At 36.8% G+C, this 21,453-nt stretch overlaps 1 protein-coding gene across 1 annotated transcript; it reads left to right on the forward strand.

The window, feature by feature from the left end:
• The first annotated feature begins 672 nt into the window (after positions 1-672).
• LOC110872745 (probable inactive purple acid phosphatase 27) lies at positions 673-17,790 on the forward strand. The gene is made up of 13 exons (XM_022121616.2): positions 673-1,045; positions 1,126-1,213; positions 11,699-11,968; positions 12,180-12,288; positions 12,537-12,651; positions 12,767-12,899; positions 13,052-13,239; positions 15,982-16,168; positions 16,248-16,315; positions 16,420-16,501; positions 16,897-17,085; positions 17,158-17,238; positions 17,458-17,790. Exons 1-13 carry the CDS (start codon positions 687-689, stop codon positions 17,512-17,514), a joined length of 1,926 nt encoding a protein of 641 aa, XP_021977308.1. The 5' UTR covers positions 673-686; the 3' UTR covers positions 17,515-17,790.
• The last annotated feature ends 3,663 nt before the right edge of the window (positions 17,791-21,453 follow it).

Consider the following 21,453-nt stretch of genomic DNA (forward strand, 5'->3'; position numbering starts at 1 on the left):
GATGAAATAAAAGAAATATATTTTTACTATTAATCATAGCATTTACTTATCGATTTTTACTTCTATTTTTTTGGTTTTACAAACTTTCAGATTATTAAAATTCCGTTTAGTATATGTTTGTATTTGCGAGTTAACATGATACAACGTGCGAGCGTCGTTCAACGCGTTTACATCTTTTTTTGTTTTGGATAATGGTTCCGCCGCAATCCGCGGGTCCTATAAACTTGTTTGAATTAAAATCAAATATTGAAATTACACTAAAGAAAAAACACTTGCAACCCATTTAAAAAACGTAACTAACACGTCTATAAACATCTTCATATACTACTGTAAATGCAAGCGACATTAAATTTTTTTATTTAAGTCTAGTTAATTACATTGCCAACAAATTCAACCATTCCAGTTTCTATTTTGAAATTCACCTAGAATATTTAGATCTTAAAATTTACTTTCCTTAAGATATCCCGTTTTTTTCTTATAGTTAATTTAAAATTGTTTTGAATAATATTTAAAAGAAAAAAAAGGGGCTAAATAACATTTAATTACACAAAATGAATTAACTAATTATTGGGATATTGATTTAAAGTTGGCTTTTTCGTGAAGCACCCTAAGAAAGAATTGGACTTGTAGACGCCATCTGGTTCACATTTTGCCGCTATATAATTACTTGCAGCTGCCATACATTTATGAACCCATATATAAAATTCCCACCACAATCTTCAATGTGGATTACATTTTTCTTATCTTGTTTGCTTTCTTTTTTGCATCATGGATCATCATCATCTTCTTCGGTTTCTCCAGTAATGTCCACGAATAATTTGTTGGACACCTTGGACGGGTTTCAGAACTATACTGGAATATCTCATTTTCGATTGCTAAACAGGCGCAAACTTGGAGATTGCTTGAACCCAAACCCGTATATTGAAATAGATGTAAGTCCAAAATCTGCACTTGAAGATGACCAGATGGTCACAGTCACGGTTAGCGGGGTGTTGCTTCCGTCTAAGAGCGATTGGGTTGGTATGATTTCGCCATCGCATGCCGAGTAAGTATACATGTGTTGATATGTGTTGTATATGTATGTATAGTTTGAAGAAATAATTAGGTTATTGAAATGGCATGCAGTGTTGATGTTTGCCCTCAAAACCTTCTTCTTTATAAGCAGACTGGTGATTTCAGTGACCTACCTCTTCTCTGCCATTATCCTGTAAAGGTAAACCTTTATTACTCGATATATAATCATGTGAGTATCTTAATTATTATTCATCCTTTCTAAAATATGCATATCTCATGGGATAATAATAACAATAATAACAACAACAACATACGCCTTCTCCCAGTCTCACAAACTTGATGAGTCATCTCCCTATTAGAGAAATTAATATCTCTCTCGTATGGGAAGTACGTTTTGTATAAGAGAGACACGTTTAGCTCACTAATTAATAATAATAACTGTTAATAACTCTACTTAGTTTGTTGACTTTTCTTTAATTCCCGGTTATCTTTTTCTCCATCTTTATCTTTGTACTATGTTTTTATTTTTTCTTTTTCTTTTTCTTTTAGAGCATCCACAATAAGGGTATTTTTTGTGAATGTTTTTATTTGACACATGTCACTTGCCCCACCAATAAATTTGTTTCTCTCTCTTATCCTACACACAATACATAAAAATATCAATTTCTTTTTCATCTATTCTCTCTCTTAATCATACTTACATGTATGTTTTTTCATGTTTTTGTGGAAGAACAAAATACCTACCTCTCTCCTCCACCTCAACACTCTCTCTCATCCATGTCACCAAAAACATCTAAAAACATCCTTATTGTGGATGCTCTAATAATAATCTTAACTACTTTAGGTGTTGATATGTAGCATTTCGGGTTATTTATTGGTATTTATCAGAGCCGTCTCCAATGACTTTCAAAAAAATTTAACCTCGTTCGAAAAAACAATTGGGTCCAAAATTGTTGTTAAGAGGAAATGAATTAATAAAATAAAATTATGGTGGTGGAGCATTTAGCTTTTAGCATTTAGGTTTTTGTTTTTAGAGGGGTAGGTTTTTTAGGTTTTTGGGGTGTTTTGTATTCACATTGGTTCCCGCAATAAAAGTGGTTTTCGTATGAACCCTATCCTTCCCTATATATATATAAACACCTTTTGGGACCTTTGAAAATTTGGGCCTCAAACGATGACAAGAGTTGACTGACCCAAGAGATGGCCCTGGTATTTATCTAAAAAATATAAGAATTACTATTTTAAGTACGTTTTTTTATTTATTAAATAACAAGTTAGGCTATTTTATCATGTAACATGAATTGTTGAAAGAGTGACTTAGCTCTGTTTGGTATGAGGTAATGGAAGAGATGAGGTAATGAAATAGTCAATGGAATGGAATGGATCATTCCATTCAGTTGTCTTGTTTGATTACCATATTGTAATGAAATGAATCATTACCTTGTAGAGTTTGGTAGGCTAGGCAAAGAAGAATGAATAAAATCGTCGATGGGTGGCGGTGGTCGGCAACTGCGTCAGTGTTCAGTTGCAGAGGGTGGCGGCATCGATGGGTGGTAGCAGCGGATGGCGGAGGTTGTGGGTTGTGGTGGTGCTCGGTAGCGGGGATGGTGGCGTCGGTGCTCTATGGTGGTAGCGGTGGATGGAAATGGTCGGCCGTGGCGGATGGCGATGACGGGGGCAGCAACATGGTCGGTGCCGACGCTTGTGGTCGATGACGTAGGTTGGTGGTGGCAGCACCTGGTGGTGGCAGCGCTAGTAGGTGGTGGTGGTGTTCAGTTGTGGTGGCGATGGCGCTGGTGTTCGGTGACAGAGGGTAGCAGTTGGTGGCGGGCGACGACAGCATGGTCGACGACGGTGCCAGTAGTGGTCGACGGTGTAGGGTGGCAGCGGTGTGTTGTGGTGGTGGCGGGCGTGGGTGGGTGGCTACTTGTGTAGTTGGTGGGAAGTGTTTGTGTTGAAGGTGGGACTGGGAATGGAATAAAAAAAAAGCAAGCGGTTTCATCGAATAAATTTGAGAGAATGAAATGCCCTATGTAGTAGGTGATTCCATTACCTTAACCAACCAAACACATTTTTTTTCATTCACTCGTAATTGCCTATTTCATTCCGCCTCCCATTTCTGTATTACAAAACACTACCTTAGGGTATGTTTGGTATAGGGTAATGGAATGAACGAGGGAATACAATGGACGAGGGAATGCAATGAATCATTACCATTCCATGTCTTGTTTAGTTCACATGTGTCAACAAAATGAATTATCATTGTGCATTGTTTATTAGTCAAGAAAAACGAAGGAATAAAATCAGCGGTGAGTGGTAGTGGTTGTCTGTGGTAGTGATTGTGGGTGGTTATAGGTGGTAGTGATTTGGGTGGTTATAGATGGTGCTGGTGGGTGGCGACAGCGACGGCGATGGCTATTGGTGGCGACGACGATGGGTATGGATGGCGGGTGGCGGTGGCAAAGACGGCCGTCGGTGGTGGTTGGTGGCGGTAGAGGAGGTGGCGATGGGTGGCGGCGGCAGTGGTGGTTGGTGGCGTTGACGGTAGTGGTAGGTGGCGGCGGCCAGTGGCGTTGTCGGTTGGTGGCGGTGGTGAGTGGCAACAGTGGCGGGTGGGTGGCAGCGGTGGTTGTCGGGGTGGCGACGGAGGCGGTGGCGGGTTGTGGGTGGCGGCGATGACATGGATGGAATGATTTTGAGAGAATGAAATGCGTTATGGAACGAGTAATTCCATTTTATCGACCAACTAAACACCATTTTCTTTATTATCACGTAATCATCAGTTCTATTCCACATCTCATTCCTATATACTAAACACTAACTTAATCTTTTAGTTGTATATTGGTAAATATTTGTTTATACTAGTATGTAAGAAAGTTGATTTTATCCAAATCTACAGCTTGAGTACTTTTTAAACTCGTGCTCACTCATTTATATTTGGAAAGTAAAATATATAATATTTTATAACTATACAATTTAGTTTATACTAAGTTAGAATTCCATGTATTACACGAGTTGAATAAATGTAATTTTATATATTAAATAATAAAAAGTTATATCTTTATGAACTCTGTATCTTGTACGAGTTAAATAAATATAATTTTATATATCAAATAATAAAAAAAGTTTTATCTTTAAAACCAAGTGTATTACACAGATTAAATAAATGTAATTTTGTATACTAAATACTAAAAACGTCGTATCTTTAAAAAACCTGTGTATAATCGGGTTGAATAAATCTAACAAATAATAAAATATTACATTCTTAAAAACCTCGTATATTACACATGTTTAATAGATCTAAAAAAGAGTTATATCTTTAAAAATCATGTGTATTACACAGATTAAATAAATGTAATTTTGTATATTAAATACTAAAAACGTCGTATCTTTAAAAAACCCGTGTATAGTCGGGTTGAAAAATCTACCAAATAATAAAAAAATTATATCCTAAATAAATGTAATTTTGTATATTAAATACTAAAAACGTCGTATCTTTAAAAAACTCGTGTATAGTCGAGTTGAAAAATCTACCAAATAATAAAAAAGATTTATATCCTTAAAAACCTCGCGTTTTACACGAGTTGAATAAACAACATTTTGTATACCAAATAATACAAAAGTTATATTTTTAATAAATTAGGATAACAATTAATATTAATTTATTATTTACATATTTAATATAAGATAAGTAGATAAACAAACTTAGTTTTATAGGATAGAGCTTGGGCATCGGTTCATTTAGGTTCACTTTGATTTGAACTTTTAGATGGTTAATTTTTAGTAACTCGCAAGCAGCTTGGCTTGTTTAGACCAGAATATTAGTAATGTGATGTTGCTAGTGTCAATAATGCTAAAACCAAACGTTCAAGGGAAGGAATTCCGAATTTATACACAATGGTAATACACTTTTTTTAATTATTGAAGTGCTTAATTTCACTTCGGATGTAACGTTTGTGTCTTTCTTATTGGATGTTAAAACCAAAAATAGTAACATATGGTATGATGGTTATGGCGCATATTTGTCATGGGTAGGTAACGAGGACCTAAAAAGGAAAGTTGGGAAATTACCGTATATATATGTAGGCATACAAGTAGGGTTGCTGTGAGGCCAGTTGACTCCACACAATACGCAATTACAGTTTCCTTGCATGATATGAAAGATGTCACAATATTGTATGGTTCAGTAATGTTTTGTGTCACTAAGGCTGCACGGTATGGAGGACCATCCTCCACCGTCTCGGACCGGCGACGAACTGCCCTCTACGCCGCCCCCCTCCGTCCTCGTCCTCGGCGTCTTCTGCTCGACGTTGGGGACGATCCTCCCATTTCATAAGAAGACAAAAATTATTCCCCCTCCCTCTCACACACCCATATACATACAATATATACATACACATTTTAAATCCATCCTCCCATTTCCACACCTCCATCCTCTTAGCCCCATCCTCATGCCTATCCTACGTATCGCTTACGTGGCGAACCATTCATCCTTCAAGGGAGGACCATCACCATAACTTATAGCCTAATACCTTTAGAAAACTCAGATTATAATTTAATGTTTTGATGAGATTAATAGTTTTGAGTAATGATACACCGTGTTTTTCGAAAATCAAGTCTTAAATGAATACGGTAATTAACACCGGATTAAACAACTTGTTCGACTCTTTATAATTATTATAAAACAAAACACACAATTTACATTTACCCTAACCATCTCAAACCTTATAATTTTAAATAATAAAATAAATCAGCTAGATAAATATCTAATAAAAACCCCGATAAACCAAAATATTAAATAAATAAACCAAACCACCTAAATAAAAGTAACCCAATATTAGTATATGGCGGCTAGACATACTTTCAAACACCTTAAATCATTTTTAATGGTTTTGTACTATAGTATATTATACGTACGATACACCAACAATTTCTTGAACCCTTTTAATATCCATTTAAATACGAGTAAATGTGACTAGTATACTCCGCCGAGAGAGATTTCTCTTAAATGGTATACCAAACGTTGTCATTTTCTTGTAGTTAGACTTCCAAATTTCCAACAGCAAATTAGTTGAAGTAAATTAAACCAACGGTCCCAAGCGTGTTTATTGCCGATGAAATACAAGTACGGCATCCTAGCCGCTTTATAGATGTGAACGTTTGAGGGTCAAATTCTTTTGATCACATTTGATGTTTATAAATGGGAACGTATGAGAGTCATGTATGAACAAACACTTTTGGTTGCATATGTGTTTGTGGTGAGAGCGTGAATCTAAAGATGGAAAGGGTCAGTTGATGCATGCAAAATCCGTTGATGGAGGCACATGGATGGTTGGCATTGAAGTTACAGCTGCCTAGTGCGATTGGTGGTGGAAAGAAAAGCTAGGTAGGATAACATGAAATAACTGATAAAGATGAGAAAGTGCATAAAGTTGTAGTACAAAAACTTTTGAATTCTATGCTTTGATTTCCTTTTGAAAAAAAAAAAAAAAACTAACAATTATATAGCGTTGATTCGGTAACGTTTTCTGAATTGTGATGTTTGATAAAATTGGTAAAAAAAAAACCAAGATTCTAAGGTTGGATGAAAAGTTATTATATAAGAAAACATGAATGGAAAAGGATAAACTTGAAATTTATAATATTAGTTTCTTTTGGTAGTATTAAAATGTAAGGCTTCATCACCTATATATAGTATTCCATAAGAACTTCTACATATATATTTCGGTGGATAATTTCTACTAATATTGATTAATTCTTATCTAGAAAGTTTATAAGCATGATTCTTGAAATTGCAACTTTTATAAATATATTTGTCTAGATATATATCTATAAACATTCTACTTAGTTTTTTTAGTGAAACAATTTGAGATTGTTCCGAATCCTCTCTTTCAACTTTTCAAAATCCCCTAAAGATTTTCGTGGCACCTTTCTAATGATATGAATTTAAAGAATTTCTCATGCTTTCTTCAATTGTTGCCTACGGAACCTTTATTCTTGCTTTATGGAATTTTCTCTTTAAATTTAGGTGGCACTTAATAAAATTTAGTAACCTTTTTCAACCAAAACCCTTCATTGGTTGAATAAGCCACATACCCTGTAGTTTATAGGTTTTGTATTTCATATGAGTTAGTTATCTTTCTGAATCATGTAATTTGTTTTCAGATTAAAGAAGTTCGTATATGAATTCATTAATCAGATAAGATAAGATGGAACGTTTTTTTCAGGAACGAGAGGTTTTTTCTGTAAAACAAAGTATGAAAATTGGTGATATCTATTTATATGAGGTCAAAACATCACACAATATTTCAGTTGGTGGTTATACAATTATGGGCATAATAGTTACCGAGGTTAAAAGTTGGTACCGAAGTACAAGGGTGCCATCCAAGTAGCAGCGCGGTAACAACCTTCATTTCCATATTATTTTCCTTGGTTACATGCAAATTTGATGCATTTCGATATAGAACCCCACCACTGTAGTTACATCAGTGAGACTCCCACTTGGACACTGACCCAAGACCTCTCCTCGGTGTTGCCCATAAATTCCCCACAAAGAGGCACAACTCCCTTGGCCCTACCAAGGGAGCAATGTCTCTATCTCGAACCTACAGGTTCTTGCTTCCTGAAATTACAATAGTCTTGCACAAGTGCACACTCCACACCTGAACGCAGAACCAAGACCTCAACTCGGCGTTGCCTCTAAATTCCCCACAAAGAGGCCCAACTCCCTTGGATCCTACCAAGAGAACGAGACCCTTCGACCTACAAGTTCCTTGCTTCCTGAAATTACAATAGTCATGCACAAAATACAACAAAGTCTTGCACAAGTGCATACTCAACACCTAAGCGCATACTCCACACATTCTTAGTAATTCCAATTACCCAAAGTGGTTTGATGATACTAAAGCACCAAGTCACCAACATAGTTGTCTTTTGTAGGAGATATAATTAATATCAATTAGAACAAAATACAACATGGAAGGAAATAACTTTTAAAGCTAGTCTAGATACGAGAGTTATAGTTGTAATGAAAAAAGTAGAAGAAAAAGAATGATTAAGCTATAATGTATGATATGGTCCTGTAAAACAAATTTCATCTCTTTCTTTGTCTTAGTGTATAACAAACAATCAAAGAAGTTAGTTGTATTACCATGGGCAAACGAACTAGCCTCGAGTATCACCACTGACACATACTGACACATACGTTGACTTTTTTTTACATTTTTTTAGTGGCAAAACAACAGCAAACTAACCAACATAGTAAGATACTATGAAGGATTGTTACATATTACTACTACATACACCAAAGTAACATTACTTTAATATACACATATAACATAAAACTGAATTTCTCCATTGGCTCCATGATATGCACATAAGCTTTGATCTATTCGTTACCCATCTGAATGCCTTCTCTTTTATTTCTTCAACGACTTTGAACGGACTATAACTTTCTGTTAAAAACTTTCCGTTACGCACATTCCAGATGCTCCAAAGGGTTTATGAAAATAGCCCACGTATGAGTTTTTTTGACTATCCATTCCACCCATTCTCTTTATGTTGTGCAGCATATCCTGGACCGTACTCCAATGCTGATCTGTTGTTTGTTTCATCCACCATAGAATTTAACCCCATATTAATTTAGCCACTGTGCACCAAACTAAATATGTGTTGCGTCCTCATCTGAGATGCCTCAAACTACACATGTTGTTTGCAAGCCCACCCTATATTAACTAGTGCCATTGTAGAAGGTACTTTCCCGTCCTGTGCCCTCCACACAAACATGTTTATTTTTGGCGGAACCATTTTATTCCACCAAAAATCGCATATCGTATCAATTAAATCTAGCTACAAAGATAGTAACTTTCTTACCTCTTTAACCATAAAACATGGCTCCTTGCTTCTCATCAAAAAGTCACTGTTTTTTCTGGTCTTGAATCTTTTGTTTAGCGAGTAAACTGTTTAACTTTTCCATGTCTTCCATTTGGACACTGTCACCTTCTTTTTGCCATTTGGAACATTAACGAGAAACTATCTTTTCACGTGCCCTCGTCCGCCCATGCATCGATCCAGAAAAGTTTGTCATCACCCGTCCCACCACACTATACATAGTTTTTTTTTTTTTTTTCCGAGACCCCATATCTTTCAAACTCTTTTTCGATTTCAGCTATATTTTTCCATACTCCCGTATTGGATTTGATAACCGGTATCGATGTAACGTTTTAGTATTATGATAGATGGCGTCTATGACCTTTTACCCACAGCCAACTCGGATTTGACTTCATACACCACCGCCATTTCAATAATAAGGTGATATTCAACTCTTTTATAATTCCTACTCCAAGCCCTCCCGTTTTTCTCGACGCCAATACTTTCTCCCATTTTACCCAACTTATCTTTTTCGCCCCACTGCATCCGGCCCCAAAGAAACTTTCTACGGATACCTTCAAGTGTTCTAACTACCGCCATTGGTGCTTTACAAAGTGGCATATAATAATTAGGTAAGCTACCAAGTACCGATTTTATCAAAATGATTCTCCCGGCAAAGGATAACAACTTCGCCTTCCATTTTGTTAGCTTTTTATTGAATGTGTTTATCACATCCTTCCTATTCACCACCCTATTCATATTTGCCCCTACTTTTAGCCCCAAATAACCAAATGGAAATTTCCCAAGCTTGCATTTTAACTCTTTTTCCATAAGAATCAATTCTGGTTCTTCGACACCTATACCATATAGATTACTTTTTCTTTGATTTACCTTCAAACCAAGACCATATAGAAGCATCTTAAGATCTACCTAAGATTACCCAAATTTTCCTTTGGCCATTCGCCCATAAAAACGGCATCGTCCGCATAAACCATATGTGAAAATACGATCCATTCTTTGGAAGTTTTACTCCCTTGAAAACCCCTTTTAATCGCTTTCGACATGCAACGCTTCCATTACTATGATAAATAGGAAAGGTAAGAAGGGGTTTCTTTATCGAAGGCCTCTCTTATATTAAAACTCCCCTGATGGTGATCCGCTTATTATTATGACAGATGCCCTACCCAAAAAAAGAATACCCATTATCCATTGACACCATCTTGATGGCATGCGCATGTAGCCGAGGACCGAAATTAGAAACTTCCAATTGACAGAGTCATATGCGTTGGCGATGTCGGCCATAAAATAAAGTGTTTTTTTTTTTTTTGCTTTTCTTGACCATGACACCAACTCATTTTTTACTAACGGTCCATCCACAATGTTTCTATTTGCTATGAAGGCTGATTGTACATTCGAGACAACACTCGACACCACTTTATTTAAACGATTTACCAACGTTTTGGAAACAATTTGGCTAACCACACCCACTAGCAAAATGGGTTGAAAATCTTAGAAAGTAAGCGGGCCCGTCACCTTCGGTATTAACACAATGAAGGAAGAACCCACCTTACGATGGATTGAACCGTGCTTGTTAAACTGCTCCATGATGTCCATGATTTGTTTCTCCAACTCCTTCCGGTACTTCTTTATTAGTGCAAAGTTAATCTCGTTCGGACGCGGTGATTTATCCGAACCACAATCCCATATGGCCACTTTCACCTCTTCATTACTAAAAGCCTCCACTAGTTCTCTACTATGTATATCGCTTAGCTTCTCGAAGCCTTCCAAAGACATTTTCGGTCTACATTCCCATGCTTCATGAAACTGCTTTTCAAAGGCTAGCCGAAACTTTTCTTTTATCTCTTTTGGGTATCACAACCATACCCCACCTGTCCATATGCCAACCAATTCAAGGTTTATTCATCTTCGTATGTGGGACATCTCATAGTTTTTTTTTTACCAATTCAAGATCGTAAAGGATATCTAATTATCATATATGTACCATTTGTTACAAAGTTAGTAATAATAGTTTGCTCATCATTTTTTCCAATAAATACATATCCTTCTCATCACCTGGAAATTGAAAGGAATCCATCACATTGGGTATATTGATCTTCTAGATCCTAGACCACATTTCTAGAAAAAGGGCCGGCTTATGTTGATGAAGTGTTTTTTTTTTTCTTTTGTAAATATAGACGGTGAAAAAAGATAAACATAGTAGACAAGTATACTTGAATTTGTAATGTCTTGAAATTATTTTTCTTTGCTTGGATTACTATACCACATATCTATAGTTCCCAGTCTCTACTTTCCTATATATATTCATTGATAGTTTGAAAACTATTAGCTATAAACATTCGAGTGCAATCTCTTATATGCTATAGGCTTTTCTAGATACTTTTTTTTTTTTTATAAATTTGGAAGTAGATAATTCACACGGGCATTCCAGTATTCATTACATAAAATTTAGTATTATCCAACACTATTATTGATTCATGAATTCGGATCACTAAAATGAGAGAGAAATACTTTATATTCATGTGTTTTATGCGATAATCCACATTGCATAGATAGTCATTTGCTGATTTCCTGATATAGAGTCTACGATTATTTGTAGTTGTTTAGCATTGTTATGGTCATGTCGCAGTGATGTAACTGGGAGGCTTGGGATAATATATATGACTTCCATGAAAGTAAAACTACATGAATCCAAGAAATGTACTCTTTACAGAAAGTTTAATATTTCACTTAATGAGACACGAGTTACGCTGTAAAACTAATACTAGGATGCTAACAATATTATGATTAAATGCAGGCACAATATGTTAGCAACGATCCGGGCTATATTGGTTGTAAGAAGAAGGAATGTAAAAAATTTGATCAGAGGGGCAAATGTTTGGTGACAACATGCAGTGCATCAATCACATTTCATGTTATCAACATTAGAACTAGTATCCAGTTTGTTTTCTTTGGTGCTGGATTTCAGGCACCTTGTGTTTTAGCAAAATCTAGCATACTCGAGTTTGCAAATCCACACAAGCCATTGTATGGACATCTCTCTAGTGTTGACTCCACAGGAACATCAGTAAGCACCTTTTATTATCTACAATTTTCCTGTATGGTGTTACATTATATTAGGTTATATTAATTAAGAGCCACATGTGATTAAACTGATTCCCTTTTAAAATAGAATCACATAGAATCTCAAAATCAAAAGAATATGTAGTAATAATAGTTAAAATTTCAGACAAAGATTGCTTGCTTTTGTAGCATTTAACTGATGGGTTGATGTGCAGATGAGATTAACGTGGGTTAGCGGCGACAAAAATCCACAACAAGTTCAATACATGAATGGGAAATCAGAAACATCCCGTGTTACTACATTTTCCCAAGATAACATGTGCAGTATGTTCTCAATTTAAGATATATCCAACTTTCTCCATGTGTTTTCATCTTCCGATGATCGTGAATAAGAGACAACCGGTCATCATTTATTAGATACCTTCTCTTTTATTTTTATCTAGAGATTGACTGCATATAGTCTTTAAATTGTGTTGATTTTTCTTTACTAACAAGTATATACGGGATATCTTATATGCTTAGCAATAAAGTTGAACTGACTAATCTATTTTTTCATGTTTTATAAAATCAAGCTTCTGGGCTACCAAGCCCTGCAAAAGATTTTGGCTGGCATGATCCAGGATACATTCATTCCGCGATAATGACTGGCCTCAAGCCTTTAACAGGGTTCTCCTATAGATATGGAAGGTAAACAAATGCTTTCATCAAATATACAAAAAGGGTTACCAATGCTAAGTTAATATAAGAGATGAGGGATGAGATGTAGCTGGTATTTTAAATTATCTGTATTTTCATTTTGTAGCAATTCGGCGGGTTGGAGTGCAAGAATCAACTTTAAGACTCCGCCTAGTGGTGGATCAGACGAACTAAAGTTTCTCGCATTTGGCGATATGGGCAAGGCCCCACGTGATGCTTCTGTTGAACATTATATTCAGGTAAAATGTCATTTTGGATAAGAAGCAAAGCCCAGAAAACAAACACCTTAGGGGGACAGAGGCAACCAAATAAGAAAACAAATAACAAATTATAGGAATCTGAACATGGATCCAAACAAACACTTATGACTTTTGTGTAACTATGTTTATAGCCTGGATCAATAACGGTCGTTCAAGCCATGGCTGATGAAGTCTCGTCTGGGAATGCAGATTCCATATTCCACATTGGCGACATAAGTTATGCCACAGGTTTTCTGGTAGAATGGGATTTCTTCCTTAACCTTATTAGTCCTGTGGCTTCAAAACTATCTTACATGACTGCAATCGGAAATCATGAAAGGTATGGACAATATAACTGCTATTATGCTTGAATTCAGACATAACATGATTCATATTCACTTACATACCCAGATTTCAATAGAAACTAGTAATGGAATTACTGTTGGATAACCGGTTTCATATCAGCGGAAACATTACCGGTATTCGATGAATTGATTTTCATTGTGTATTATGATTGACCACAATAACAGAGTATGAATGAGGGAACAAGGAGAAACTGATCTAATGGACAATTCGTATGAAACGAAAATGTCTTGGTACCGGACATAACTGCCGGTCATTACATATATATGCAGAGGTTTTGGCGGTTAAAGATGGAGGGAACAACTGTCATTTGAACCGATGTGTTCCCTCAACCGTCGCATCCCTACCATAATAAGTCATCATACATATTGAGTATAAGTATCACACTAAACTATATAATAATCGTACATATACTAACATAATTAAGATTATATATATATCTAACACATCCCCCTAAACTTAATTATGTTTAGAAGCATGCATGAGGACACTCTGGTTAGCTTCGTCCATGGCCTTGATAGCTTGCTTGAAATCGAACCGACACCGTTTTGCCTGCATCTTCTTCATCCCTTCCCAGTCATTACTGGAAAACAAAGCATAGTGATGGATCGCCTCTTCATCTTGAATATCTCCGTCGCTTTTCCTTCTTTCATGGCAGAGATCCGATGAACCTTTGTCTTGTTCCACCATTTCCTTATCTATCGCTTTTCCTTGCACAGTCTTGAACTTGTAATAATAGACTAATACGTCCAGATACATGGCATTCATTATCCTCATCAGTTCACCATCATCATGTTCATAACCCATGGCATTCATTATCCTCATCAGTTCACCATCATCATATTCATAACCCATATCTTTTTCCACTACTGCCCAGTGGTTGTTGGTCGACACATTCTTATACCCTGCATCACGTTTTTGTTTGTCTTTCATTCCTGATTCATCTTCCTTCGATAATCCGTTGATTTCATTTTTTGTGTTTCTTCGTCTTGAATGTGCAATCATGTCCCTTTTGAATTTCATCCTTGCTCGTTTGGCCTGCTGTTTGGTTAGCCTTCTACCGTCTTTATACATCAGCCTGTCATCACTGATTGTAAGACCCGCAAAGTTCGCTTTGATTACCTTCTTCGATCGAACGTCTTCTTCGTCATCTGCACGTGTTGCGAAATTCACGCTTGGTACTTCATCTTTTCCCCGTTTGGTGTTGTTGAACGATTCACCGTCTGCGTGAATACCACGGCCCTCACCATAACCGTCTTCAGCCCTCACATGGCTGGAACTTCGGACACTTCCTTGTCCGTTTTTTAAATTCTAGGAATCCTTATCGATTCCGTTCGCTATTCCATGGTTCTTCTTGCAGTCGTAATTCATTGTTGGAACAACATCTTGTTACAATCACATCCTCCTTCGTCTTTCATTCATTTCATCTTCTTTAGTGAGACCCTTTTTTTATTCTTAGTATTGAAAACAGGGGTAGTAAACATTGGGTATATCTGACACTTATCACCATTGATTTTGATAGTGTAACCTTGCAGTATTAGTTGATCCATACTTAACATATTTCGATTCAATTCTGGGATGTAAAACACGCTTTAATTCGCATGGTTTCACTCCCGGTTTGAATCTCTACAACACCCAGACCCCTGATGAATAAAAATTCATCTTCCCCTGTTCTAGTCTCTACTCCACACGAATTTCGTATTCGTTTAAAAACATTTAAATTACCCGCATAATGATGCTTAAACGCTGTACTTATATGCCACATATCTGCCCATAATCCATGTTCTGTGCCGGCGACGATCAGTTCTTCGAAAAAATCGTACTCTGCCCTAGTTCGTTAAATTCCGGTGTTGATTGCATACCGGATTAATTGTGTCGCTCCATGGTTTTCTTTTGTTTTGCACGAACTGATTCGGTGACCGGTTTCATGACAGTAATAACACCGTCCATTGAATTTGTCCGTGTTGCTTTGAACACGTATAGTTTCATTCCCACTTTTAATTTCTGCATTCTCTATACCTCTAATGAACAGAAAATTGTTTTCCCCTATTCTAGTAATTCAATTTCGCGTTCTAATTTCATCAAAATCTCTCGCTTCACTCTTGCGAACATTTGTGATCGCGGAGTTGTGCGATCGGGGTTGAATTCGTCTCCGTCTCCATATCCTCTGTTTTTGTTCTTCATCCGGTTGTGCCCGGAATTGTATAATATCGATCGGTTTTATTTGATTTCCCACCGTGGCTCTGATACCACTATGTTGGATAACCGGTTCATATCAGCGGAAGCATTACCGGTATTCGATGAATTGATTTTCATTGTGTATTATGATTGAACACAATAACAGAGTATGAATGAGGGAACAAGGAGAAACTGATTTAATGGACAATTCGTATGAAACGAAAATGTCTTGGTACTGGACATAACTGCCGGTCATTACATATATATGCAGAGGTTTTGGCGGTTAAAGATGGAGGGAACAACTGTCATTTGAACCGGTGTGTTCCCTCAACCGTCGCATCCCTACCATAATAAGTCATCATACATATTGAGTATAAGTATCACAATAAACTATATAATAATCGTACATATACTAACATAATTAAGATTATATATAGATCTAACAATTACTAGTCTAAAGAACGAGTTTCTAAATTACGAGAATATTATTTATATTTCATTACAAATATGGTAAAACTAATAATTAAGTGGAAACTTTTAGGGATTATGTGAATTCAGGCTCTATTTACATCACACCAGACTCTGGAGGAGAATGTGGTGTACCTTATGAGAGTTATTTCCCAATGCCAACACCAGCAAAAGATAAGCCATGGTACTCCATTGAACAAGGAAGTGTGCATTTTGTAGTTATTTCAACTGAGCATGATTGGTCTAAAAGTTCAGAGCAGGTTCAATACCAATCCTTTAAGAATCAAAACAAGTATAATTATTGTGTGTGATTTTTGAGATATACGTTACCCATGATAGTATCAATGGATGAGCAAAGACATGGCATCGGTGGATCGATCAAGAACTCCATGGGTGATATTTACAGGGTAAATATGAGTATATATGTATACAAAAGATTAATATACTTAGAAATATCATTTCTCCTCGATTCTTATTTCAGCTAATTGTTTATAGTTAATATCTTTTCCAGACATAGACCAATGTATTCTAGCTGTGGAAGTGTTGATCCAAGATTTCTCCTACAAGTTGAGCCCTTGCTATTGACAAACAAGGTATCATCAAGTGAAATGATCGTTCTTCAACATGCAAATAAAATGCTAAGACTATTTTTTTTTATCACAATATATGTCTTCTAAATCCATAGCTTGCTAAATTAATAACTTTAAATATTGTTTGGGTTCACATGTTAGATTGGACATATGCTTTCTTTTGGACCAATGTTACGCAATAAAAAAAATACCAAAATAAAGTAGCCAAGATAGATGGCAAAGTTTCACATATGGTGTGTGTGATGTATATTGTAATGAGCAAATGGAATAACCAACACTTCTATAGAAAACCTGATTTTACCATCGTTTTAATCTTCTTGCAAAACAGGCAAAATTCCCTTGCTAAATTAAATTGTATGTATTTTAAGTATTTTTCCAACTCTTGGTGCATTTACCAGGTTGACTTGGTTTTGTTTGGGCATGTCCATAACTATGAAAGGACGTGTGCGGTTTATAGAAACCAATGTAAGGCAATGCCGAAGAAAGGTGCAGATGGGGTGGACACATATGACAACAACAATTATGAAGCACCTGTTCATGCAATTATCGGGATGGCTGGATTTAAACTAGACAGCTTCCCTCCCAAGGTGAATACATGACTTATTGACTTGTTATCTGTTTTTTAAGAAGCTCATTAACATGAATGTCATTTATTTCAGGCTGGTAGATGGAGCATATCAAGAATAAGTGAATTTGGATACGCGAGAGTCCATACAACAAAGACACAATTAGATTTTGAGGTATTTAACAAAACCATGGTCCAAAACTTCAAACTGTGCATATTTATATTCAACAGATATTCATAATCTTTTTTCTTTGAAAACTAGTAAGCCTAATGGATTTATGTTGCGCTTAAACTTTAATCAACATTCATGTTTTCAAAATCTCTTACTTTATGTACTTGAGGTTTGTGAAATTTTAATTAACTATAGGCATAAATTTCTCTGCTCTTTTTGCAGTTTGTAAATGCATATACGAAGAAGGTTGAAGACCGGTTTCGAATCATCAGAAGCTGATATTCATGAATATGTGAGATATTTGTTTATCTGATCATGTATACCAAAGAAGAAAAGGGACATATGATGTTTGAAATACATTGAGAATCATATGATCATCACCAACTATAAACTTTGACCAGTTGAGTGTTTTGATATATGTATTGTAGCAGTGTTATAGGAACAATATAAGTTAGACACATGAAATAAGTGACCATGCCAAACAGTGATTTTTAAAAGTGTGTGTATTATTTCTACTTGTTTGACTCTTAATACGTGGTTTTCCTGTTTGCACAAGAAGTTTGTTCCATTATGGTCAACTCATTTGTGGTCAACCTATTATAATGTGAAATAAAATGGAAGTGTTTTGCATAATTTTATTAGACTATAAGCCCACGGGTTTAGTTAGGTTTCTAGGATTACTTGTAATCCCTATATGTTGTAACCTACTCATGCAACAATGCTCATTCAGTCTTTTATAATTCTTACATGGTATCATATGGTACAATGATTCGATGTCTATTATTGATTATGGACACCCTATATATAGGGAAGAATACAAGCTACAAATCAGGAATAGGTATCCAAATAATTACATCAAGATTATCTCCAAATAAACTGTAAATATCTATTCCTAAAATATAATAGGTAATCGGTTGGCTAAGACACCCCCTCAGTTTGAGCGGACGGAGGACAAACGCTCAAGCTGGAAAGAAACGACTGGAATAGCTCACGAGATAACCCCTTCGTGAAAATGCCCGCATACTGTAAAGACGACGGGACATGAAGAACCCTGATATGTCCGAGGCGAACCTTCTCTCTTACGAAATGTATATCAATCTCTATGTGCTTGGTTCTTTGATGTTGTACCAGGTTATTTGACAAATAGACCGCTGAAACTTTATCAAAGAAAACAACATTGGCTTGCCGTAAAGGAGTGTGGAGCTCAAGAAGTAAATTTCGTATCCATGTGGTTTCGGCAATCGCATTGGCAACCCTCTGTACTCGGCCTCTGCACTTGATCTAGAGACGATTGGCTGACATTTAGCAGACCACGATACTAGGTTGTCACCGAGAAAAATACAATAACCCGAGGTGGAACGTCTAGAACCTGGGCAGCCACCCCAATCGGCATCAGAATAAGCAACCAGATCACGAGAAGCTGACCGAACTATACGAAGCCCGCAGTTGACCGTGCCTTATAAATATCTAACGATGCGCTTCATAAAAGAAAAATGAGGATCACGAGGCTCATGCATGAAGAGACAGACCTGTTGAACTGCATATGACAAATCTGGTCGTGTGAATGTTAGATATTGAAGAGTACCCCGCGAGACTGCGATACAAGCTAGGATCTGAAAATAACGACCCATCTGTTGCACTGAGTTTGGATGATAGATCAACCGGTGTGGTGCACGGTTTACATGTCGATATAGAAGCTCGAGCAATTATATCCTTAGCATATTGAACCTAAGACAGAAAAAGACCCTGTTTTTGCTGAGTAACCTGGATCCCCAAAAAGTGATGTAAGCGGCCCAAATCAGTCATGGCAAACTCTGATGAGAGGGTGCCAATAATATCGTTCAAAAGACGATCATTAGAAGCCGTAAGAACTATATCGTCAACGTATAGTAATAAATATGCAATGCTAGACGCATCCTTATTATAAACACATAACGATTGATCACAAGTGCTACTGCGAAAACCCATTTGATGTAATAAAAGTGGCAAATCGTGTAAACCACGCTCGTGGAGCCTGTTTGAGGCCATAAAGTGATTTCCTCAGTCGACAAACATGATTGGGAAACCGTTTATCCTACCCGGTGGCTGATGCATAAAGGCTGTGACACTTCGGGTTTCCGGCGCGTTTCTTTTACGTTTGTAACTGTGTGGAATTAATAAATGAAACTTTGTTTGATAACTAACTGAATTATTATGTGTTAGTTATTTGTAAAATTGTAAACTAAAAATATATAAGTATTATGTATTAAATGTGCACATCATGTCTGTTTAGTATGTGAGTCGAAACCATCGGTTTCGACTCGAGACCGCCTGGTCTCGACTCCGGATTTGCTGACTCGAAACAAGTGGGCACTCGAAACCACCCCAAACCCTAGAAACCACCCTCAAAACCACCCCCAAAACCTACACTAAATCTGGCCCAACTCACCAAGCCCACTCGAAACCACCCTCAAACCCTAGAAGGGTGCACGGTCTCAACAAGGGTATAAAACCCTCAAATTCAGCCAACATTTCAATTGTTTGGAGCATCAATCATTTTCCACACATTTCCCAGAAAAAATTCTTTTATCCACTCCCTCTCTCTCTCCTCTCATCCTTTCTCTCACTAAAAACCCTAACACACTCCAAGATCCTCCTCCCTCCTTCTTAAATCCGACAGTAGCTTCAAGACTATCAGCATCACTTGTTCCCGGGAGCTTGTTTCTTCGATTCTCCTACACACCTTTGTATTTGGACAATACCTGGTTAGTGTACTAATTATTACTCGATGTATATGTATGATAAAATTGTCTACTTGTTTGATATTAACAATGCTTTTCCTTTTTATGATGATATGCAAACCGTTTTGATACTAATAATGTGCATTATGGCTGTTTAATGAAGCTGATTCATGTTAGGATGGTGAATGATAAATGTTGTTTTGATGATAGTATATAAGGATGTTCCTGATATAAAGGTTATATATACATGTTCCTGATCCGTGAAATTCATGTTATGTGTTATGGAACAGTAATGAGCCGATGGTATTCATGATGTATGATTGTGAATAAGTTAAGGTATTGATGGGTCTGTTTTGATGAATGATAAACCTGATGTTTATGCATGATAAAACAGTGACGAACTGGTTGAATGTTTTAAGAATGTTTGAATTAATGTGCATTTGATCTGATTTTAGGAGTGTACGGTATTGGAAACTTGTTAATGAAATCTGATTGGCTCATACAAAGTTGGATAAGGTTCTAGAAAGATTCCATCAGTGGTTGCGAGTCGAGATCGTATGGTGTCGACTCAAGACCACTTAGTGACAACTCGAAACCTAGGTTGCGACTATAGATCTCATTATTTCGAGTCAAAGCCTGTCTCGAGGCTTCAAGGTTGCGACTCAGAAATGCATAACTCGAGACCCTTTGATTGCGACTCTGTTGGTGCACTTGTGTCTGTACTTTGTCTGTATTCGGTCTGTATGTAACGGTGTCCTGATTTGTGTTGTAAGTTGACCAAGTCAACCATCCTCCGGTTTGACTTGGACAACAGTTTGTATATTGAAAGATGTTCTGATCGAAGGATGATATAGAGATCGAAGGATGATTTGGATCCTTCGATCTCATCGAAAGATATGCTTCGAATGATAAACCTCGAAAGACTATCCTTCGAGGTCCTTGCTAATCCTTCGAAAGCATTGTATCCGAAAGATGATCCTTCGGACCATCTTTCGGATCCTTCGAGCAGACCTGCTGTGTATGGGTATATATACCCATGCAGTGTATGTGTGAGTTAGTTCTGAAGTTCTGCCATTTACACACCCGAGAGATAGAGAGCTTTGAGAGCATTCTGTCCAGGACTCACACACACACACTTAGAGAGTTTATAGAACATTTCTGTAAACATTGAGCTTGTAACCGAACCCTCATTGCATTAATACAAGTTGTGTTAATCGGTGAACTTGTGTGTTTGTTTCTCTACTTGCTACTAACTCGGTTTGCTTGCTAGCTTGGATTCCGCACTCGCTAGTAGGTTTGTATAACAAGGTTTAGGTTCGTAATCCTCCGCGAAAAGGGACCTACAGACTCGAAACCTATGATTGCGACTCGAAACCTCTATTTCGAGTCAAGACCACAGGGTTTTGACTGACCTTATTTCACTTAGTTATTGGGTTGTTAATTATTAGGCCGCACAATCTGATGTTATGTTATGAGCTGATTGGATGTTATGTTTTTG

Source organism: Helianthus annuus, chromosome 1 (assembly GCF_002127325.2).
Source record: "Helianthus annuus cultivar XRQ/B chromosome 1, HanXRQr2.0-SUNRISE, whole genome shotgun sequence".
Lineage (NCBI taxonomy): Eukaryota > Viridiplantae > Streptophyta > Magnoliopsida > Asterales > Asteraceae > Helianthus > Helianthus annuus.